This window comes from Thunnus albacares, chromosome 10, assembly GCF_914725855.1.
Source record: "Thunnus albacares chromosome 10, fThuAlb1.1, whole genome shotgun sequence".
NCBI lineage: Eukaryota > Metazoa > Chordata > Actinopteri > Scombriformes > Scombridae > Thunnus > Thunnus albacares.
In genome coordinates, this window is record NC_058115.1 from 23,904,009 (window position 1) to 23,928,670 (window position 24,662).

At 39.3% G+C, this 24,662-nt stretch overlaps 1 protein-coding gene and 1 long non-coding RNA gene across 7 annotated transcripts in view; one reads left to right on the forward strand and one right to left on the reverse strand.

Annotated features, from left to right (window-relative positions):
* Window positions 1-24,662, forward strand: part of LOC122990427 — a 188,667-nt gene that overhangs the window by 148,176 nt on the left and 15,829 nt on the right. For 3 of the 4 annotated variants that reach the window (XR_006405355.1, XR_006405353.1, XR_006405352.1), the window contains 2 exons: window positions 16,368-16,449; window positions 16,618-16,682. This is a non-coding gene — a long non-coding RNA (uncharacterized LOC122990427). Of the gene's footprint in view, window positions 1-16,367; window positions 16,450-16,617; window positions 16,683-21,420; window positions 23,803-24,662 lie in introns of those variants that run through there. The other variant, XR_006405354.1, reaches the window with a different exon arrangement.
* rab28 (RAB28, member RAS oncogene family) overlaps window positions 4,779-24,662 on the reverse strand; it is a 47,962-nt gene continuing 28,078 nt past the window's right edge. The window contains exons 7-10 of one of the 3 annotated variants that reach the window (XR_006405351.1): window positions 23,943-24,019; window positions 20,609-20,808; window positions 20,438-20,471; window positions 4,779-5,691 (exon numbers count right to left, since the gene is read on the reverse strand). Coding sequence is in view for 1 of the 3 variants with exons in the window: in XM_044363786.1 (XP_044219721.1) it covers window positions 20,787-20,808; window positions 23,943-24,019 (99 nt within the window). In the remaining 2 variants the exon portion in view is untranslated. Of the gene's footprint in view, window positions 5,692-19,546; window positions 20,809-23,911; window positions 24,020-24,662 lie in introns of those variants that run through there. The other 2 variants (XM_044363786.1, XM_044363787.1) reach the window with 2 other exon arrangements.

Genomic DNA, 24,662 nt, shown 5'->3' on the forward strand with positions numbered 1-24,662 from the left:
AAGCAAATAAGCCTTTTCATCGGCCGAAGCCGGATTCTCAGTTATCAACCTTCCCAGTACAGGACATTGTATGACCAGTATCACGCTGTGGTAATCTGCATTCTAATTAAATTGGACCCAGACTGTTTGCTCAGATGATCGCATGTCACTGACGCTGCGGATTAGCGAGACACTGCCACGTTTAACCTTTAAATGTAATTCCTTTGTGATTTAAACACACGCTGCTCAGAGGTCATCATGTACAGGGAAACTTATATCAAATAACATATGAAAGACAAACTTCGTCACATATTTTTTTACGGTTGTTGTGTCAGAGTCTGTTTTATTTATGTGTTGTTAAGTATTGTTTATTTTTAGTTTGGAGACACAGAAAATGTGGAAAAGAGATTCAGCAAACGTTCCCACTTTGTCTTGAACCAGCGATGTTGCAGTAACATGATCAGCATCCTAAACTCTAGAGGCTACCAGGACACCCTATTTATTTTATTTACTTATTTCATTACATTTTTGTGCATTTGGGACTAGAAAACGAAAATTGTATCCGTGAAGAATGTAGTTTGGGGGATCTTGAGCACCGTAAACGTTTTTTAAAAAGTACTTAATTTACAAAATAATCCAACAGAATATTTAATGAATAGTTAGTTAGTTAGTTAGTTTGTGTGTCATGGACATACAAGCATGCAGCGTACAAATACAGTTGAAGTGGTGAAACATTTATCAAACATAAACAAGAACAAAACTTCTTACATGACGTTGCAAACAAATAACTTTGTCTTCTGTACGAAGCTCTACAAATAAAACCTGCCACACAGAAGGTCCCTTCCTCAAACACTGCTCTAGTTTCTTATAATCCTTCATCCTGAAAAACTCAACAGAAATTAAAGACATTATACTAAAAAGCGTGACCCTTAAATCATTATATAATGAGCAATAAAACATAAAACAGACTTTGTCTTCAATCTCATAACTGTAAATCACATGAATATGATGAAGTCATGAATATGCAGATAAACAAAACAGGTTCAACCTCACAGCTCATTAATTTAACTCTGATTAATTATCAGCTGTTTGATCAGATTTTTTCATAACTTCATTCCTTCACAAAGTGATTTTTAAGATGATTTTACTGCAGTTTAAAACATTTTGTTAAATGTTTAGTCACTTAACTTTCAGTCTCCCACATTCAGCATTCATTAACAGTATATAAACTTTTATTAAATGGTTTATAACAGCCTATAATGTAGTTGTTAGCAGCTTCAGGAGGCTTCATGTGTATAAACACATAATAAATGACAATATAGTAAAACACAGCTGTAATAATATAAAATGTCTTCATAGGAAAAGTTATTATAGATAAATGCTGTGCATTAATAAACAATTAAAAAGTCCTTATTTTGGCTTCATTATAGTGTGTTATAAATCATTTATTGATTGTATTTTATTAATGTTTACTACCCATGGATGCTAAAAAGGGGAACTTAAGTGTTACCCATGAAAAAGAAGAATATCATCAAGTTTATAGAAGCTCGAATATACAAATTTTGTCATTTTATTCTCAAAAAATGACAAATAATCAGTTATCAGAACTTGAAAACTTATTTTCTATTGATCAGCTTATCGTTTTGTAGCTGTAGTTCTCGACTGTTAGTTCTTAATAACACCTTTCACCGTGTCGGGTTTGCCTCCTCTGATCTCCATCCTGTTTGTGTAATCTTGTAGCAAAGCCCAGTGCTTTGTGTTCCCACCTGGCCGCAGGTTAGCAGGTCGCCAGGTAAGCATTTAACAAGCCCTCCATTGGCTTGTCTGCTCCACTTAACACCTGACATACCCCCTCTGTGCCGACCTTTGACCTCTGACCCCAGACTGACAACACGGGAGACGTCTCTCGGATACTTTCCTTTCTCCGCTCCTCTTCTCTTTTCTTCTCGGCCTCTCGCTGAGTGCCGCAGAGTGAGACAAGGTGAAAGGTATCCAGGCGTTTTCTGAGAGGGGGGGCCGCGCAGGTGTTCATGCCTCCACACCTCTCAAGTTCAAAAGCCATTGAGTCCTTAGCAACCAGGTAACAGTCAAACAATGTGTCACCCACCCCCACCCCGAGGCGACAGTGTCTTCTGTTTTACTGTCAGCCCAGCGAGGAAGCACAGAGCGCCGGGCTTTAATCCAAACGCCTCATATTCACGTCATCCTCACCCCCTGACAATGAAAATATACATATTAACCAAACTGCCAACACCCGTGCATGTATGACATCATCTGATATTATTCAATCACACCCAAAGTGACAAAAACATGGCCAGACACAAACATTTGTGAAGCTTGAAAATAAAAACACAGGACAGACAGACTTGTGCTTATCTGACAAAACAGCCCCTGTATCATGTCTGAATATGTCCTTCATGCCACTTTTTTTTTACTCACCAACATGTCCAATATTTCCCAGCTCCAGCAGGTTTATGGGTTCAAAAGTGGGAGCTGGTCCAAGCATTACTAGTAACATTAGTGTCAGTAATTTAATGCGCAGGTGTGAATGGATTCTCAAACAAGCCGGGGAGGCCCCCGGCGAGGCCTGCGCAGGACCGCCAGGGCCAGCGGCAGGTTTAAATAAATACGCTGCTGAGCAGACATGTCGGCAGCTGGGGCCCGATATGGCTGCTGCTGTTTGTGTTGTGGCTTTGCGAGGGCGCTGAGGAGAAAGCAGCGGGACTCTAGCATGTTTCCTGGGAGAAGAAGATGAAGAAAAAAAAAAACTTCATGAGGAAAATAAGTGGCACCTGAAGACGTGCTGTGAGCTGCCGCGTGTGTGGGCAGCTTATGAATCCTGACTGGTGTCATAGTCAGTGTAGCTGTCATGAACACACCTCCATCAGCTCCCAGTGAGGGCTGTAAATAGTTTTCTTTTTATTGTTAAAGATCACAATGACGACCAAGTTCTTGGAAGTCGTATTAGTCATATTAGTAGAATTAAAAAATCTTTACAACCCTGCACCTCAAACAGATATTTGACATTTCTGTACTGCAATTTCTTGTTACTAATCAGCTGATATATTTACTAATAGCTGTATATCTGCAATTAACTCATATCAGCCCAGTTGATTGATCAGTTAAGCTTTTTGTTTTTTCATAGACGAAAGCGCACATCTCATAGTATCGCTGTTCATCAGCCGGGGCGTTGTTCATGTTTTGCAGTTGTTGATTGAAAGAAGATGGTAGCCTCAAACATCAGCTCTGATGTGTTTTCCACACACGTGTCACTGCGACAACTTGCAGAAATTCAAGGATTTCTGCTTTTACAAATATTGGAGTTACGTGTAGATAAATCAATTCATTATTTAGCGACCTTGCTTGAATGACAGTGTTGCAGAGGTGGGAAGAATACAAGGCTGTGGAGATGAAAAGAAAAAGAGACCCTGAAAAGCTAAAAGATGGCAAAGCGAAAACGCAGGCAAAGAGGAAAACCCCCAGAGCCTCTACGCAGTCCGTCCTCTGAATCGAAGGGAGAGGGAGTCGGTGAGGAGGCCACCAGATGCCAGATGGGCCTGTTCGGGGATGGTTTATGGATTAAGAGCTGAGCAGAAAAGGGGCAAAAAAAAAGCAGGATCAGTTTCAATGTTTCTTTCCAAGCTGCCAAAATTCCCTCATGGATGTCCTGACAGTCATTAAAAAAGCTCGAGCTGTTGATTCCTTCAGGCACGCTGCCAGAGGTGGTATGAAGAGAGTTCACCTCTAAGTCCCGCAGTAAATCCCACGGATTCCCGCTGAGCCAGAGAGAGACACCTGCGGGACATATGATACTGTATATTTCATCTCAGTCTTTGAGCTCAGGTACATCACCATCACAACGCATTAGCTCAGCTTTAACCTGGCAAAGCCTTTATCATCATTCTCTTATATGTTGGTACTCCTCTATAAAATGCTTTGTATTTGTGAGACTATGTAGATAAACCACTTACATTTGAAATTGTGGAAAAATAGCTTCGGCTTTCCAAATTTTATATCAATTGTTTTCATAAGTAAAATAATAAATAAAGCAGTATCATTTTAGAGGTTTTCTTTATCTCCATTGTCAAATTTCTAACCACATCTTACAGTGCACATGATGCAATAACACTCCTGTCAGTCTTTAAAAGCTGAACAAAAACTAAACACTACATCTACTTACACTACATTTAGTTATTTGCATTTTACCTTTTTTTTAACTGTACAAGTACAGCTCACCTGAAACATTGCAATAAATGGATACTAACTGTGTTTGCCCTCTTAGAAGCTTTTTACTTTTTATTTTTAGTTTTTAGTTTAGTTATTTTCTTGAAGGTAAACAGCCATATCTCAGGATATTACCATTAACAAAACAGTTTATTTGTGGTAAAAATCCTGGCTACATCCTTAATGACAGAAAAGTTGTACAAATTTTCAATTCAAGCTGATTAATGTACTTTTTGTTGCCAGTTTCAAAATGCCTTTCAACAACCTTCAGAGATCATAAAATTGTTACATCCAGCAGTGAGTCATACATGGAGGGGCAGAGTCTGATATTTTTTCAGATTATGTCAGAGGGCGTTTTGTAATTATTTCTTGTCAAAGACAAGATTTATTCTTATGAGGTGTAAGGCTGTTGTTGTTTCCTCAGTCTTGCCAGGCAAGACATTTTATCAACCTTAAAGTACTCAATCTGCAGCAACAAAACTCACTTTTAAACTGTCTTACAGCCTGGGTTTGGTCAGAATGTCTTCATCATTAACTCTTCCTCGGATATAAACAAGGACTGGAAAACTCCTCAATGAGGTAATAAACTCTTTCAACCTTTTAATGGAAAAGTAAGAGAAAATGTAGTGTAACAGTCAGAAAAATTAAAACTTTATGTAGCAGGATGGCATCCATGAAAATAATAAACTTGACAGGTTTACTGTGGACTTCTGGACAAAACTGCTGCTTTGTTCATTTTAGTTTATACATTACATTTACAGGAAATGCTGCAGTCTTTTACAACTGGTCACACTGGTCCTCGTGTCCGCAACTCACCTGACCTCTTCTATAGTGTAATATAGTGATGTGACATCAAATCATCTCCATTCACCAGACAGTAAAATGTGCCCAGTTGTATGCACATACAATACAGTTAAAATCCATCAAACTGCACAATTTAACTGAATATATGCAAAAAAAATCTTGCAGATAATTTTAAGATTGCTTTTGGAGAGCAGTGTGCATTACATCAATGTAGTTTGCAGCTGCATAAAGAGTGTAATATCCTCAGAAAACTTAGACAAGCCCTCTCCTCCATTTAAACTGTCCATCATTCTGGCAATCCCGTTATGGAGCAGCTCACATGATAGTGATGAGAAGGCCACAGCAACCTTTGTTATTCTGACTTCATTGTGTTTCTCTTGTCGGTGAAACCCTGAGTGGGACTGCAGAACCCTATCCTCCGGTCTATGAATAGCAGGGCAGGTCGGTGTGGGGGGGGGGATAACAATAGCGGAGGGCTTGGGTGTTCCCTGCATCACACACTCTGAGAGACCAACCTTTGGTTCATCCCCGAGTCCCTCATCAAATATTAAGCCTGCTGTCAGTCAGCAGCAGCAGCGCAGCCAGACCTGGACGGGGCAACACTTTTCACAGCTGGTGGGTTGCTGCTATTGGATCGGACACAAACTCTGTGCTGTTCTCTTGTGTCAAAAGATGCTGCTGCAACTGTAAATACATAATGTGAGAAAAGGGTTTGTGACTGTTTCACAAGGTTTTACAGATGAAGCTATGGTGCATCCCCAAAAACAATCAAACTAAAAAAAAAACTATAAAAAGTTATGTTATGGATAAAATGTTGATCAAACGGCAAAAATAACGACCATGATTACTAAAGAATAATGTCCAGTTTACTTTTACTGTCAATGATGCTGATTAAATAGTAACTTTAATTCTACTCATGTAGTTTCTCTTTTTTCACTCTTGATTTCTCTGCATGTTGTCTGAACTATTAGTGCACTTTGCAGATAACCTCAAACTTACTGAAACATATTTTAAAAACACATCTGTATGTCTTTGTCCAGACTCTTTGCACCTGCATATAACTCTAATAATTATTTTTCATGTTTTGTGTGTGTTCAGTTCTGTCCACATATCCTTCGTTGCTGGTTGATATTTGTTTATACTTTTGTTCTACAATATTTTATACATTTTCTTGCACAGTTGGTGCAGTTTGGTTCTGGTTGTCGGCAAAAACAAATTCTTCTTATGTGTATCTTAATTATCTTTTAATTACTTCTTCAGACTAGTTTAAAGGTCTGCTGCGATGTTATGTACAATACATTTCCTGTTTTTACCTTTTTAATTTTTATGAGATTTCTTATTTTTTGAGCCTCATTGGAAAAAGTTTTATACATAATGATATTTATTAGCAGCTGTACATGTCCTCGATGTCAAGGAGCAGCAGTAGTGGTGTCATATTATACAACGTCATAGCAGTGCTGGGAAACAATGATTTATGATGTACATGTACTCATGTACTGTAATCAAGTTTTGAAGTACTTGTACTATGCATTTCTGTTTAATGCCACTTTACACTTCTACCCTCCAACAATTCAGAAAGAAATATTTTACTTTTTACACTGTTTATTTGACAGCTACAGTTACTACAGTAGAAACTTCACCTATATATCTACAAGACATATAAACATACAAACCAACACTATACACAGTAGTTAAAATCAGCTCCACCTCGACCAACTAGAATAGTAAATGGTAAATACTAGGGCTGAACGATTTTGAAAAAATATCTAACTGCATTTATTTTGGCTGATTTTGCAATTGTGATATGATTTGCGATATTACAGGAAATGATCGTTTTTGCATCATTATTCTCATTTTCATTGAAAAACATATTAAAGTTATTATGGTGTGATTTTTGTGGGGATCTGTACCAAACAAAGATGTTTTCATTTCATTTCATTTAAAATGGTATTTTGACATATTTCACCTTTAACAAATATTGATCCTCCTGCAATTTGAAAATTGCAACCATATTGTGATTTTGATAATATTTCGATTAATTGTTCAGCCGTAGTACATACACATGAATGCATCAGCAATAATAATCTAATGATAAAGTATTTGGTAGTATGACACTCACAGGGGCCAGTACATTTTGTTGGTAAAATTTACAGTAAAACTTCGAGTGCAGGACATTTACTTGTAATGTTTAAAGTGTCTTATTGCTGCTTTTCCTTAAAGGTCCAGTGTGTAGGATTTAGTGGCATCTAACTGAATGGACTCAGCAGAAATGGAATATAATATTCATAACTATCTTTTTATTAGTGTATAATCACCTGGAAACAAGAATCGTTGTGTTTTCATTACCTTAGAATGAACCCTTTATATCTGCATAGGGTCCTCTTCTATGGAGGCCGCCATGTTGCGCCGCCATGTTGCACCGCCATGTTTCTACAGTAGCCCAGAACGGACAAACCAAACATTGGCTCTAGAGAGGGCCTTTCACAATTTTTGTGAGTTTCACGGCCACCATAGGCTCTCCAACACACTTGGAAGGGGAGGGTGAGGGGTATTCAGCTGGTTGTAATCTGCAGCCTCACCACTAGATGCCACTAAATCCTACACACTGCACCTTTAAGTAAAGATTATGACTATTTTGTCCACCACTGTTGAAAATTGTGGTGGAAATGAATATGTGGCGCTCACTGATACCCAGCTGACAGTGATGGTAAATCTGCATCACATCTGCCAGACCAGACAGAAACTTTTGGATTTTTAAACCCATGAAAATGAAAATAAACATGTTTTACTGGATTTAGTTCACATTCCTCCCGATGGGGATTAATTCCTTTCAGAGGGCTCTCTTGTGAATTTGTCGTGTTGAAGAGGAAGGAGGAGGAAGGCAGATGAGTAGATGGATACAGAAACCCCCTCCTTACGACTCCCCTCCACCCCCTGCTTCTTTGTGCCAGTTTTGGGATTAGTCACCAGATACTGCAGATATTAATGACTCCTGTTAAAATGAATATTACGTGTCATCAAATCCCCTGTTGTATGATTTCATTTCCACACCCCTGAACACATAATGGTGGAAAATAGAACTCCTGGACCTGTCAGAAAGGCTGTAAGTCCTGTTAGATCCTGTCAAACAAACAAAAAGGAAGAAAATATTTTTTCGCAGGGACCATAGTGGCGATAATGTTTCAGCTGACATTCTCCCTCGATACACCTGAGACAGGTGACTTTTGCGGTGAGAGGATTATCTGTTATGGAGTTTGAAGAGGTTCCCATTGTCCGAGGCCAGGAATATGAATAACCAAAGAGCTGGCGTCGCTGAAGGGGGAAGACGTTGGCAGTGAGCTGACACGAAGACAAGATTAGCTCATCAAAATATATGAATTAGTAACACAGTAAAGACACTTTGGATGACACTCTTCATCAGAGCCACCTTTGACTATGAAACACTGCTATTGGCCCGTTTATGAATAAGTGATTGGGTTTCCAAATTTGACTCAATTATTCAAACGATAATTGGCCCAGCTTAATTGGTGGTGGAGCATAAAAGATTCAGGGTGCCCCTTAAGTGCAGCACATCAGGCGCCACTTATAATGATGACAGATGGCTGTTTGTTGGGTTGGGTGTCAGATGGGAAGGCTTTGTCATATTCACACTTCCCCCTTGTTAGGAGACAGATCAGGTTTTTCCTTCTCAGAGCGCTACACAGTTTCTCTTTTTCATACGCCAACTGTGACTGCAGTGAATTATTGAGACGCCGCAAGCTGACGAAGTGCCAACCAGGGGTCCTCTGTCAGCGAACACGTCAAATGTTTGGTTTGTGTTTCTTTTGGGCTAAATCAGCTTAATGAAGTACTTTACGGAAAATGTCTCCTGTTACAGGCTGAACTAAGTGGAACATTTTTACAGCAAAATTGTAGATTACATAAGATTTTATCATCTGGGTTATGAGGGGAAAAGTGGTTGAGCTTTATTTTCTCAAAATATATAACCATAAAACAATGTTACAGAGTAGAAACATATGAAAACCAAAAGTAAAAGATATTCTGAAATAAATGATCATAGGAATAAATGCAGACAAATTATATAATAAAACCATCAAATTGTGAAATAATCCAATAAATCTTTGAAACTCAGCTCATGAAATAAAAATGCAGGTCGTTTTTATTTAATTCCAGTAGTTTTTATTTCAAAATGTCCTTGTTCCAAAGTCTGTTTTTGCCTCAGTGACCACCAAATCGTTTCATAATGACGCTTTTTTTTCTTTATCTGTCAGTCAAGGCAAACTGAGCAGAGCCAGTTATGGGATTGGATGTTCACTCACTCAAACCAAAGCAACAGCCAATCACTGGCTCTCCCCTGTTACTGTGAAAAGCAGTAAGATGAAATAACAGTTCATATTATGAAGCTTTGTTTATTTAGGAAATATCACTGAGATCAAAACCTCGTTTGCAAGACAGACCTGAAAACAGGTTATGTTTACACAGGATCACAATAAGACACATTCATTCACATCACAATCACAAAACAAGCATCATACACTCAGACACACAAACATTATGAAGAATATCAGCTGGTAAAACTTTAAAGTCACTCAGAAGTGACTTGAAGCTGTTTTTAGATTTCATAAGACTGAGGTTGTCTGAAATCTCTCCCCTGTTCACTCATTGATTTCTCCCAAAAAAAACAGACACAGTAGTGAAAAATAAACTCAGATTTCGGACACTTACTAATCATCATCATCATTTTTCTTCATACCTGACAGTTCAACAGTAATTTTTGCATCTATAAAATGCGGCACATTGATTCGTGGGAGTGCAGACTCTGATTTTGGGCATTCAAATAAAATGTCAATAGTAAATAGAGAATGATTTCGGACACAGACTAAGAGCCCACAGCCATGCTAGCTGCTCTTTACTTTGCGGCTTTACTTGGGCACAGCAGTGCTTCTAGCTAAATGCAAAGTATTGGACAAATTAAAGTATTTGCCTGATGATGGCGCTATATGAAAGATCAGGACATAGCCAAAGTTAATACAAGTCATCCTGAAGTGATTTGTTGAGACATTTCCCTCAAAACCACAAATGCCAACCTGTTGGTGGCACTAGAGGAAAAATCACCACAATCAGTGGGTTTCGTCCTCTGGGGACCAAGAATTTCACACCAATCTATCTAATAATTGTTGGGATATTTCAGTCTGAACCAAAGTGGTGGACCAACAGCAACATTACCATCCCTAAAGTCACAAAAACTGTTTTATTTCACATTTTCATGATTATATAACAGATTTTGTCTGTATTTATTTACTGTATGTGGTTATTTATAACAACATGTTCTGTTTATTTATGTAACATTGATCAGTTTGCATCTCTATAGAAAACAACTAAAAGTAGTCTCTAATACAGAGCCTCATATAAAATATTACTAGTAGAATAATCATCGACAATCATTTACATTTGACCATCTATAAAAAGTTTTAAATCTTGCAACAATAATCCTCTGTGGCTCCAAACTCCAGAGACAAATAACAGTATTATACCTAAAGACAACTAAAATGGAGTTCACCACAAATGTATTTATTTTTCTTCAACTTTTGCCCCACAAATTACCAAAACATTCACAGACAAACACCCAGCAGCTTATTTTTATTCATTAGTGGTACATTAATAAAGGGGCTAATTAACATGAATGAGGCTGCGGTCAATTTTGAGCAGAACAAACAACATTTTCAACTTTGCCATTTCTCATAAGTGTATAATCACTAATGATACATTTAGCATTGAAAACACACAAAAAAGAACTGAATTTCTTCTGAATCACACATGAAAACTCCACATTGTATGAGTTAGCACTGCGTGTACACACACCTAATGTCTTCCTGTGTTCAGCGTTTTCTACATTTCCCGTCCCTAATTGCCTAATAATTTAAACACACTTAAGTTGGCTCATTAGCTGTGTATGAAGACTTAAGGGGGGAAACACCTGTTCATTTACTTAATGAACTCCGAAAAACACTGCACTGTGTTCAGGGGCAAGAAAATAAACCGAGACATAACATAGTGGTCTCAAGACATACAAACCTTTAATGGAACTCCAATACTAAAAAGTAAATATCAGCATTTATGCTTTTGTTAATCTACCTTTAGAGACGGGCTGGAGCGGCTTTCTGGGACTGTAAATCAAGTGTTTCCTCTCTTTGGCCTTCCACTGGAAAAATAATGAAGGGATTCATGAGGCCTGGGGCAAAGCTGGGAGTTTTGAATGAGGAATGAAGTAAATATCCAAAAGAAACCATTTGGATTGTGTAAATGATATTTCCGTGTGTGCATGCAAGTGAGACACAGATCTGCTCAGGAAAATGATAATTGTGAAAGTGGTGGAAAAAAAAACTGAAAGAATTGAAATTGCTGCCACGGCTGCTTAGTGCAGAATGGGCAGGTGCTCCGTGCTTCATCAGGGAGGACTTAAAGCATGTGAAGACTCTGAAGGAGTTCCCGTCTACCATGATCCCATCTGGTGCCAGTTCTTTTTTAATCACCCAGTAGTCATGTGGCCTCGCTGAAGTCCTTCATCTGTAGCGCTTCTTCCACTAATCTGTAGGTAATCTTTGCCATTTGTTGTGCAGTATTTCAAGGCCACAAGATACTGGCTGAATATTCAAAACTGTTCTTGCCAGGTTAAGTGAAAGCATTTAAATTTTTTCAATGAAGACAAATGTCTTGGATATTAATTTTAAATGTCTATAAAGAACCTATTCCACATGGTATACTTTCCAATATAGCCCATTAAGTTGAGTGTTGATAGATGTAGTTATGTACAGACTTGCGAGAATCTGAGTTTTGGGGGTCTGATCGCTAATATTTGCTGTTTAGCATTAACAATAAGTACGGCTGAGGCTAAAGGGAATATAATTTTGATTTGCAAGTATTTGGTCATACCTTGGTTCTCTGTGTTGTCTTCCATACCGCTCTGCAGGAGCAGAGTCACTCTGGAATTGACATCATTGTTGTGTGTCACCTTGCAAGTGATGCAGAGGACTCTTTGAAATCCAATTTAAGCGTCCAGACTGAGACGCATCTGTGGAATCGCATTTCAAACCACCTCCAAATGTGGCTTGGATCCGATTTGCAAAAATCGCATTTAATGTGTTTTTTTTGTTGTTTTTTTTGCCGGCCAGACTTTCCAAAATCAATCTGGATTCAATCTGGATATGACAAAAAACAGGTTTGGGCTGGCAATCTGAACAAGGCCATTAGGTCCAGACAATATTCTATATACAAATCTGTTCCCTTTATCGCATAAATTAAATAAATATGTAATGACCTGGTCATGTTCCAAAGAGTTTAGAGAACTATGCGACATACACAAGACTTTTTTGTCTGCTCCTGTAAATAATAAATGAAGATAATTAATATTATGTGGCTGTGTGTGTATTCAACCACACATTCCACAACTGAAACACAGACCATGTGGACACCAGTCCACCAATCATGGATCCTTTCATTGTAGCCCGGTTCTTGACCTCTGAGTCACTGCCTATATCTCAGATTTTTGTCAGTGATTCAAAGAGGAGCTTACTGACAGCTATTTCCCCCAGCAAGCCAATCACAGCTTTCTAGACAGGATTAAGAATGGGAATGTCATCTGTCTGCGCTGGTAACAGAAAAATGGCAACAAGTATGGATGAGATCACAGTTATACAGGTTGTTGTAAGCTGAATGTCAATCAGTTTGAATTAATTTTGAACCGCAGTTTCTGCATTGACTGAAAATGACATTGACAGGACTGATTAATCAATCACTACTGATTGATTAGGGCATAATGTTGCCCAACAAAAAAAATGGCCACCACAAACACAATGTCAGACATGGAAACAAAATGGCAATTTAGACTGATTATCAAGCTACCTGCTTTGTCCTGTTCTGAGCATCTAGTTCTGCAAATGCACAGTGTAACAGTGTGACTGAGAACATGAAGGCATGTTTTTCACATAGGAATTACAGCTCATGTCATCCGTAATCGATGTGGCGACTTCAGGATGGACTTGACCCATGTACTGTCACCGTCTGCCATCTTCACCAGCACCCTTTGCTCACACCTCTCTATGCTGGAAACCTAAGACCACAGGCCACAAAGGGCTGTGTAAAGCATCTCACCCTTCCCTCTCAGTATAGTAATTAACCTGCCTCTAACCTCCCTGTCCAGCAGCATCCACGGAACAGCCTGGACACTTCACACAACAGCCTGCACACAGGAACCTGACCCTCATGGGTCCCTTTCTTCTTTTGTGACACTTTTCTGTGTGGCACTTCCCAAACTATGGCGGCCCGCCATACCTTGCACACACGAAATGTCATCACGTTCTTTAATGACTCCATGTCTCGATTAAAACAGTCTGACAGATCACTATGAATTAGTAGCTACTTATAAGTGATTTCATATGTTATAATATGGGACAGAGAAAAAATGCTCTTGATGTACAACTCAAGCGATGAAGTCAGTAAATCACAGGCTCCACTCTGTCCATAGACAATTTGCAAAGTAAGAAAACATTAAAGACTTATTAACTTTTAGTGGACTTTCAATGCAGGTCAAGAAATGGAAATAGACTAAACAGCCAATAAAAGCATGAGCCCTTCTTTGGCGCAAGTCATGACAAAAGCAGCCCTTAAATCACATGTGAACAACTCTGCCTTGTTCATAACGCAGACTGTCAAGAAATGCCACATCTAGCATGTTGTGAGGGTGAACCTTTGGGGCAGTCCAGCACCTTTATTTCCATCAATAATTTCCTGTCCTCGGCTGATGACCTTAGAGCCCCCAGAACAGGCTGGTTTTGATTAACAGTACCTGCAGGGTTTGTGACGCTGTGATGGATACTCTGAAAAAAATCACACCATCCAGGTTTTCCACACTGCCCACATTGTGTTGGACAGAGAAAGGAATTCTAACGTCACCTCGCATTATATCAATGCTTTCGTGCTGTTCAATACGAGGCAGCTACTTTTTCCAACATACAATTTTTGTTACTGGCAATCCAGTGAGAGAACATTGTCTGTTACCACCAAGAAATGACTCAAGCACTGTCTCAGCACATTTCTTTCAAACATTTCAAGAAAAATCCCTTGATTTAAACATTTCGGTGCTGCTCTATATCGTGCCAGTCCCCCATTTGACTATATATTGTTGTTGGCTGGACCAGCAGGGTGGTGTTGTGATTGTTGTCACGGTCCTTCAGCCAGAGGGCCTGGGCTCAATTCCCCTTGACAGCCCAAATCCACCCTGCTGAGGTGCCCTTCAGCAAGATATGGAATTCCTACCAGCTGCAGGGATGAAGTTCTGAAGTGGACTTAGGCTATGTTCACACTGACATTGAACCTGGTACAACTTTTGTGGGACTGCAGTACAATGTCATCCGGGAAGGCCAATCAAATACGTGTAAGTGCACATTCCTGGTCAAGTGTGTAACGTTAGCACTGTATTTCTGCTGTTTACCTCGCAATTGGTGCTGCTGTGATAACTTACAATAAGTTGTAAAATCCTGTCTTAGAGTATTATGAGTTTGATGAGCCTTCAAACACATTAGTCTGCTACATAAACTGGCCTTCCTGGATCATATTTCATTGTCTCACTGGTATGTACTTGAGGCAATACCACCAATGCAGCCCCTTGCGTTTTTTTTTTTTAATGCAGGGATGTTTTTTGGTCCGAACACCAACTTATCCTGAGATCACACTACATCATGTCGGCCAGATAATTTCCCAACCTGACAGACATGGGGCGTTGGGAAGGAAAAGGAACGTTTGTTGCTCATTTTCTGTCTGAATTGTTTTGACTTTTCTCACCTAGTTTGCCAACTCCTACAAGGATTTCTCTGACATTGCCAAGTAGGACTGCAGAGCGCATAACTGCAAACATGGCAAAGCAAACGATGCTGCATATCCACACATTCAGCCTCTTACTCCCAACTGGGAAGTTAAAAAGATATGGCCCATCTTTACAGTTCGGTGATGACAAATGGCTCCAGGTTCACGTTCACTGATAAAAACATGATTACATATATACACATTTGTTGTTGGTGCTGCCAGGTGGAAGAGTAAAGTTGGTCCCTGGCACCTCACGATCACCTTTGTTTGTCGAGTCAGTCATGAAAGACAGAAACCTACTGGTCAGTGTGGCTTCATCAGCCAGGTTGTAGTATTCTCAGCCAAGAATAACCCCCGAAAAGAAAGATATTCTTTTTTTGGTTGCTGAAAATATTTGCTTCATCTATCAAATTTTGCACAAAATCTCATCACCTTCAAGTTTTGGCAATTTTTATATTCTCTTCATCTAAATGTAGCGTTCTATTTATTGTTCTTCTTTGGGCGGAGAATACTGTCCGATCTCTAGGCTCAATGAAACCCTTACTACTCCCTTTGGAAATCATCAACGCTTTGCCGTCAAGTTAAAAATATAAGTCGTTTTTCTTGATTCCTGAAGAGTTGACATTGTGGAGGTTCACTGGTGATATGCACCCTCTGTACACATCATGAAGCACGCCATTTACAAAGACACCTGGTGGAAAAATCCATATACCCCCGTACCTTTTGTTCTTTGGAAAGAGACAGGATAGACAGACCACATAGTTTCAACACATTTCAACAGATTTTCCTGGTTTGAAAGGACGTCCCGGGAGAGAAACGAACACCTGAAGCAGTCACTCATGGATGTCAATAAACATGGACTCATACTGTATAACATGCCATCTTCACACACTATTGTTTCTCCACTGAGGCCTGAACAAGAGACTCATTTTTGCGGCTCCATACTGAATGAATTTTCCAGTCAAATATGGAGTGAAAGTTCCACTCTGTCGCAAGTGAAATGGGACATAATTTGAGGGAGAGATCAACATGGAATTAGCATACTTCCACAAATCCAGAAGGGATATGACCTCTGTAATTAGCAATAATGTTCAATTCATTTTGGCTATGACCATTTTTTCTCCACAGAAGCACTTATTTAATCCCAGAGCCATAGTTTCCCACTTTAAAAAATGCCACAGTGGAACGTCTACATCTATATTCACACTTTTCAGTGTCTCAAAGCACTGCAGCATCTCCTAAGTAGTCTTTTGAAAAGCCTCAAAGTGTCATCTTTGGGTAAACGCTATTTTCAGTGGACTGTAATGAATAGCACTTAAAAAACTGAATGGCTCTCGTATCAGGTTTTGTATCCAAAGCATTTTGGGGAACAATGAGGGAGGAATCACAAAGCAAAAGAAAAAGAGAAGTCGAGTTGAGTAATGACCTTGTAATCTGCCTCCCTGCTTATATTTTCACTGTGCCCATTAACTCTTTTATGTATATTTATCTTCTAACAGATGCTGTAAGTAGTGACACCCAACTCTGGTCCCACCCAGTTACTGTCTCTTTGTTGAAGGTTGGCACAGTGCTGAGATGAGGGTAAGTGCTCAGGTGTGGGATCATTACTGTCATTTTTACATGATGATATCATTATGTTTCAGTCTAACAGAGGAGATCCTTTATCAAACATATGATCTGTACAGGCCTGCAAGAAGTCTCAATTATTAGCTCTGAAAAGCCCACGTTAATTTATCATCTGCTTTGCAGGAGTGAGACGACCTCTGACCTTTCGTTACAATGTGCTCACATGCACCATGTCTGCCGGTGTCTCAGTAAGTCTCTTTTCTTTGATTTAAATCAACTTTTGTACCTCTTTTATTTAGGCAGAGTTCTTATATGGCTGCTTGTGTTTGGATGTTTAACATTTGGGAACTTTGGGAAAACATGTTTATATTTCTCAGAGTAAGGTATTGACAAAAGTTCTATTTGGTATCAATAACCAAAACTTAGGTATTGGCACTTTTTCTATCTATCACTTTTTCACTATCACACAAAAGGAGAAATGTTGATGATCGATGATTTACTCTCAAATCATGAACACAAATACAAAATAATCATTGACTACAAATTATTGAATTTAATTTGTGTGAGTTATTACTACAAATAACTATAATTATTATTATTAACAATATCTGTATCAAAAGAAAGTTCTCATTACTTCTTCACAGTTGACTCTACATTCACTATGTTCTTATAGTTTCTCCACTACATTGTTAAACACACATGTTCAACTCAGTCTCACGGTAGTTTGATAAACAGTCATGAAATTTAATATACAGATTCGTGTACATGGGCACGAATTTTCCATTTTTTGTGACACTCAGCACAACTTTCAAACTAATTTATTTCAACTGGAGGTATCTTTCGTGCCTGCACCATGTTTTTCAACATCTCATCATGAGATTTTATCCTTGTTTTTACTTGTTTATTTTAATTTTATCAGTACAGTCAATGGTCTGCATCAGTCCGCTGGGCAGACTGAACGATGATGATGTTTTTCCTCACCGTGTTAAGGTTTTCTTTTAATGATATCTTCCACATTTCTCAACACAAAAGTGTCCCTGATAACTCAACAATACTTAAGCAATATTACATGAGAGGGTGTGCTTTATCGTCATTGTTGGCACGACATCGATGCGGTCAGGAATGAGGTGCTTGCGCTGAGTTCCGTAAGCGTCACTGAAGTGGGGGGAAGTGGAAAGTTGAAATCGTGAATTGACTTAAACGTGACTTTCTCATGGTACTGTATTCATAATTATTATTGCAGCCAAACCCGTAACCGTAATGAGAGGAGCAGATCATGGCACAATGAAAAAAAAAAGCGAGTGCACGTGCCACAGAAATAAGGTTACCTAGAAGAGTTACCGGGAGGTGTGTGTGTGTGTGTGTGTGTGTGTGTGTTTTGGCACTGTAGTTTATAACTTTGCCTAATCTAGGAAAATGTCAAGTAAAAAGTAAAGGAAACACCTCCATTGCAAATTAAATACAATATGTAAGGAGGGATGTGATGACTTCTACAGTTTCAACAGCAATGTTCATATTCAGCCTGTATTGTTATTAGGTCATCTTACCATTAAGTAATAGCTTCCTATAATAAGAACAGTTCTATTAACCAGCTCTAACATATTTATTTCACCACAGCCCCAAAATAGTCTATTTAGGTTGGTTTGGGTTTTATAGCTACGTTGTCATCATCTTTTCAAATTAGCTGAAAATCACATTTTCAAAAATCGAATTGGCTTAAAGTTTCATTATTGTGGAGGTGTAAACAATAGAAACTATATAAATGCAGTGGTGGTTGGTTAGTGTGTAGCCTGAAGTGAAATTGTGTTCCTTGGTAAACTGTGTTTAGGCAGGTGAAAGACAAATGGACAAACAGGCATAAATGACCAACAGTGTTGTCATCTGCAGATATTTTTGTAAACAATCTGTTATTGGCTACTCTAGTCAATGCTGCTCCTGATCCTGATTCCTGACTCCTGATCATATATTAACAATAAACACAAATAAAACAGAAAAATAAAGAAACCATTTAATGGTGTAGCCCACTTACTCATAGTAGAAGCACAAAAATCAAGAAAAATGGCCAAATCAACAAAATCTAAGCAAGTCAACAAAATCGGGCAGTTTAGTTGCGCTGCTACTATAGTAAGTATGGTAGCCTAAAGACGCTCGTTTGGTTTTAACTAGGCTGCCGTAATTGCTGTAAGCAGATGGCTTGACCACAGTCAAAACGCTCCACTTCTGAAACACCCCCAGTGGAGTAGGTCGCCGTGTAGAGGGTGGAACAAAACCGAGTTGGAACGCAACGCAGACATGCCTGGTGGGATGCCGGCGTGAGGAAGAGCACCGTGTTGTGGGCGGATGTGGCGCATTCGACTACTGTTTGAGGTTGTTTGCCATCAGTGGGCTAAATTGCATTTCAAATTGCAGCTGTCAGCCGCAATATGAATCCACACACCACTAAATCTATTAAGAAAAGGCGTTTTATAGCCTTTGATTGTAAAATGTGAAGTTGCTCATTTATTTTCATATTTCCAAGAATATGTGGCTGAAGATATTTAATATGAAACCATCTTTCTTAAAACATAGTCTTCCTCAATTAATACTGAGCCACTTCATCCAATAAAGCACTCCAACGTATGTGTGTGTGTGTGTGTGTAAACAGGATGAAGACGGGATTATCAAACTGGACTTTACATTTCAAATCCCTCATTTGATCCCTACACTTGTCACTCAAACTGGACTTTAGATTGTTCATTGCATTCTTTGCTTGAATAAAACAGATTCTGATTGAATGTACGATGTCATGCTGCCATAAAATCCCAAAACCAAGTATCAAAAAGATACAAAAAAATCTCCAGGGTTGTGTAAGTGGTAACCTATGCATGGATGAGAATGGGTTAGTCTTTTCAGCACTAACCCTAACCCAAGCACTTAAGGCCTTCCTCCAAGCCTGTAGTAACGTATTAGATTTTCAGCAGTATTATAATCTCTCATTTTGGTCACCATTTCCACTAAAAAGAAAAAAACAAACCAACAAGAAGCTTCATATTATATATTGGGCCTTCAAAGTGCTCTCTGAAACTAGGTCTGGGATGCTTTTGTCCATGAAATGAGAAAATTAAAACTCAACCTGGACAGTAACACATGTCAGTATGAAGATTCCTCAAAAAGCTAAACTACAAACTTATCAGAGCTTTATTTTAAGCAGGGCTGCGACTTGTTGCATTTACATTATCAATTAATCTGCTCATTAATTTCTCTATTAACAGTTTTGCTGATAAAATGTCCGAAGACTGTGAAAAATTTTCATCACAATTTGCAAAGTCCAAGTTGATGTCTTCGAATTGCTTGTTTAGTATAAAAAACAACAACAACAAAACAAATATGTTCACTTTACTATCACAGACAATGACAAAAGCCAGCAAATCTTCACATTTGAGAAGCTGGAACCAGAAGATTTTTGGAAGTTGTTGCTAATTATTTGTTCCTCGTAATCAACTAGTTGATTAATCGACTAATTCTTTCAGCCCTACTTTGAAGACAGGAGGTGAGTATTTGATGCTTAAAACATTTTCACTTGACTTTTTCTTAAACTGAGTACCGAAGGTGGAAATCTATCACTCCAACACGGACCATTTTTAATGTAAGGCTGTGAATGCTTATCTCAGCAAATACTACGACACCACCAATTTTTTTTGGTTAGATTGACAGAATATCACATGCCCAGTGAAGAGGCTTTTGCTTTGTTATTGCTCCCCTCCCTCTGCATCTAAAATCTGATACAAGAGCTATTCAGTTTTAAGTGCTATTCATTACAGCCCACTGAAAATAGCATTCATCCATGTCCTCTAAAGAGACTTTCAGTTTTCTGTCCCCGCGCCTCTTTTTCAGAATCTGTGCTTTTACTGGCAGGTCTCCTCACCAGACCAACGACTATAAATATGACCCCTCTGAATGCCCACATCCTTGCCCCTAAAATAAATCATACGCCTTTCAGCTGAAGCAGACACATGGCACCTACCAGGACAGTCCCGTCTGCCTACACAAGCTGCAGTCTGTAAATGAGACAAGCAGAGTTCTCAGATCACGATCTACCAGTAGACACACACACACACACACTTAGGGACACCCACAGACAACAGAGAAGAGCAATCCTCTGAAGTACCCTGGGAACTAAGCACTGCTGGCTCACCTCGGGTCTCTGAATAACTGGATGCCAGCTCTGGCCTAGCGCAGGCCCTGCCTTGCTTTGCCTGTCACTCCTGTTGCTGCTGGCTGGCCCGCTGCGCTCTAACAGAGAATAGGAGCCAGTGTGGTGACCAGGGGGACTGGAGCTCATCAGAGGGGTTGACTCAGTCCTGCCTACTCCCTCAACGCTGCGGGTCTGGCACTCTGCGCAGGTGGAAAACGGAAGAGGGTGAGTGGGTAATCACGAGGGTGTTGGCCCTGTTCTACCCACACAAAAAAAAAGCACAGCCCACAACTATGGCCCTCTTACCAGCTTGTCGTGTGTGGTTTTTTGAGACTGTCATCGCAGAGTTTCAGCAATGAGAAACACAGACGGGCAGGAAGAGGAAAGAGAAACACAAAAAAGCAGGACGTGTGCCCACTGAATTCAAGTAAATACAGTCTGAAAGCTCAGAGTAGAGGCAAAAGACCTTCAGAGGGAAGAAGTGTTTTGGTTTCATGGTGGACCAAAACTTATTCTGAGACTACAAAGTAGTGAGCAAATTTAAGGTGTCACAGTGGTTGAATAAATATTAACAAATACATCGTACAGTTTGACTGTTTACCTTTGCATCTCCACTGGTGTGTGTACCGAAATGGAGAGTGAGCAAACACCAAAACCAACTAACACACAAAATGAGTCACATGCAGCTTCTGAAGAAACAGGGAGACAAATTCATTTTGACGTAAATCACCCCTGACTTTTGCCAATCTGTCAAAAGCCTCACCCTCCCCAGGCATTATCCGCTCCGTGATATTCTTTCCTTCCGTCTTTAGGGGAACGTCGGTGTTGTGAGTGTCTAAGCTGGAAACGGGCTGCAGTTGTTTTCTTTGCAAAAACACCTGTCTAAACAGCAGCAAAGCCAAGGGCAAGTCTCGCCTGTCAGCATCGGTGACAGCTCTTGACAAAAATTCAGCAGAGACAATTCTTAAGACGTCCACTCAAGCGAAACAATGCACGTGTGCTGGAATGACCCCAGCTGGGCTGCCTGACTCTCCATTAAGTTTCAGTGTTGTTTGTAGCAGCTCAGCAGTGACATCGAACAACACCTGGATGAAGATAAAATGTAAGAGATTCCCGTAAAGATACTGTCTTTGTTTTGTTTGTCTCTGTGGTTTCAAATGCATTTAATCCACTGGTGGTTTCAGTGACATTGACTCAGGGGGAAAAAAAGGCTAAACCCAAAACCAGAACCCTCTTACAGTTGTGTGACAGCAACAAAAGACCGGACGATTTAAGTGATTACTTAATAAAGCTTACAACCATTTATAAAGCTGTTTGTATCATCTGTCCAGAGTGGATTTAGGGGCTGTTTCAGTGAAGACTTACTGAACAAAGACCAGGTGGCTCATTAGCTACCAGAGACTTAGGTTAGCCTGTATAGAGGGGGATCTCTGAGGTGGTCAAGTTTCAGTCCTTATGCTTAAATTTCAGTGCATAGATCTTTAATCTGTAAAACCCTCATCAGCTACAGTCCAGTTCTCATCATCTGCACCTCAAATGAGCACCTCCAGGACCTGTTCCTAGTGTTATCGTGGTGGTTTGTGCCATCATGGAGTTAAAAACCGCAAAGAAATCAAGACCCAATTGTGGTGTCCTTCAAGCAGCAATGCAGCTAACAAAGGCTGAGTAATGAGAAGACCTGCACACATTGAAAGAGCTTGTATTGTGGTTAAACTATAACTACGACTCAACTAAATTCACTACTAAAACTAATTAATTGAAATTAATTTTCCCACAAACAATATTGCAACCAAACAGTATATAGATGCACGTCACAAATCATTTCTTATTTTCCATGTAGCATTTTTATTCAGAAACACAAATACGTACCGCTATATAACGTCGACTAAACATTCACTTTAAACTGTACATTGTTGTATCTCGTACATTTTATTTACATGATCAGAGTTTATTGGATGCATTCTGAGGATTTTAATCAATTTAAATGACCTTTGAAATGGAGCGCAGGTTGCTTTTATTATACAAATACATATTTTACACATATGGTGGATATTTTGGTCGGTGGACACCATAATGAATCCCATCATGCCAACATGTACTATCATGTAAAAACTGTTTAGACAAAACTGGCAAAACTTACAACATGTCAGTCTTCTCTAACAATACACAAACTGTAAAAGACTATTAAAATGTGGTCAAAATGAAGATCCTATGAAGCATTTCATGCGTCATAGTCGTCCTTCAATGCAAACCTCTGTTCTATAACGGACAGTTGAATAAGGCTATGTGAAGACTTCTACTAAACTGTGGTACATTTCAGCTCAGCTCATGCTCAGCTTGACTCTCAGGTTCTTCCTGTGTCATACCCATCTAACTTTATCAACACTTAACACGGCATCTGTATCGTCCTCTATCAGGAGGAACCCCGCACTGTCACACAGTGTGGAAAAATGTAAATCTTTAAAAGAGGGGGGAGATACTTTATTGAGATAATTTGGATATAACCTGAAGAATAAAGAATATAAAATGTAAATCTAGATTTAAGATTGTAGAATTGAAATATTTCTATGTGAAATAACAGTACACAGTTTACGTCACAGCACTGCTAGTGCAAGCAAGCCGCTAGTTGACAAATAGAAAACAAATTTATTTTAGTCCACTAAATTACACACCTATTTCCTCTCTGTTCAACTGAGAAGCACCATGGACATAACGCAGCTTTTGGTTTCACCTCTCTGTTTGTTTCTCATTAACTCTTATCCAGAATCCCCTCTGCTGTTGTAGGGACAGAAGGTGTTGACGGTGTTACCTTTAGGAACATACTACAGCACATACGATCACTGAACAGAATATCTAATAGCAATGGAAGGAGGAAATATATATTTATATATAAAAATATTTTCAATCGCCTGATTAGTTGTTGTTTTCCTTTTTAACAACCAGCTTCATACTAATGCAGAAATCACTGAAAGAGTCTATTATGTATAGGATGAATTGTAGAAATAAAAGGATAGCTGCGTGTAAACTTGAAAAATTGAGGTTCCTTTCCGTTTTTGGTAAACCACCCAGGAAATCATTCCTGCTCAATATCCCAACTACAGGCCAAGGCCTCAAAACCACACAGTCTGTTCTTCATCTCACCCGTACGACTGACACACAGGAATACAGAGAACACAGTTTGAACACGTTTCATCCAGTTACCCCAAAAAAAAAGGAATACTGACTGAAGACAACTGTACATCTTTAAGTGTGACTGTGTGTGTGTGTGTGTGTGTGTGTGTGTGTGTGTGTGTGTGTGTGTGTGTGTGTTAGAAGGGGTCACTGCACCACACACATGGAGCTGCGAGGGGGGTTGACTGTCCTGGCCACGGTGTCCTGACTGTAGTTTACAATGTCCGCCTTCACCACTCGCTGAAAAGATGCCAACAGACAGACAAACACACACACACGCAATTAAAACGCTGCCACAGCAATAAGTCTGCACAGTGTTAAATGCTGAGGAACTCAATTATTTATATTTTCAAAAAACACTGGTTATCTCCGACCAATACTTGTTTTTGAGGTTGATATTGATAAAAATGATATAACAGCTGTGATTTTGTTACATAAGCATTTTGATTAGGATCCCTTAATTTAGATTTTATAAATTGTGACAAAGATATGTACTGAGCAGATCATTTTTCAGTTCATACTTGTCAGTGTTTCCGTGTGGGGGAACCAAAAATTTCCAGAAGCCATCAATAGCACGGGAGTATGGTTTAGTTATCGGATTTAAAGCTAGGTAGCGTATGTCTACAGCTCGGCGAAGCTCAAATTGGGACTGAAAGGGAGAATATTTGCCACCGTGGAAGAAATCCAGGAATAATCGCAGGAGGCTCTGGACACGATGACAAAAGACGACTACAGGAAATTTTTTCCAGGAATGGGAGAAGCGCTGTATTGAGACTAGTTTGAAAGGGATTAGAAAGGTACTACTGAAAGATTTATAATGACAGTTTTTTGTTTCTTTTTTAATTCCAGGAATTTTTTGGTTCACCCCTCATATACATTAATG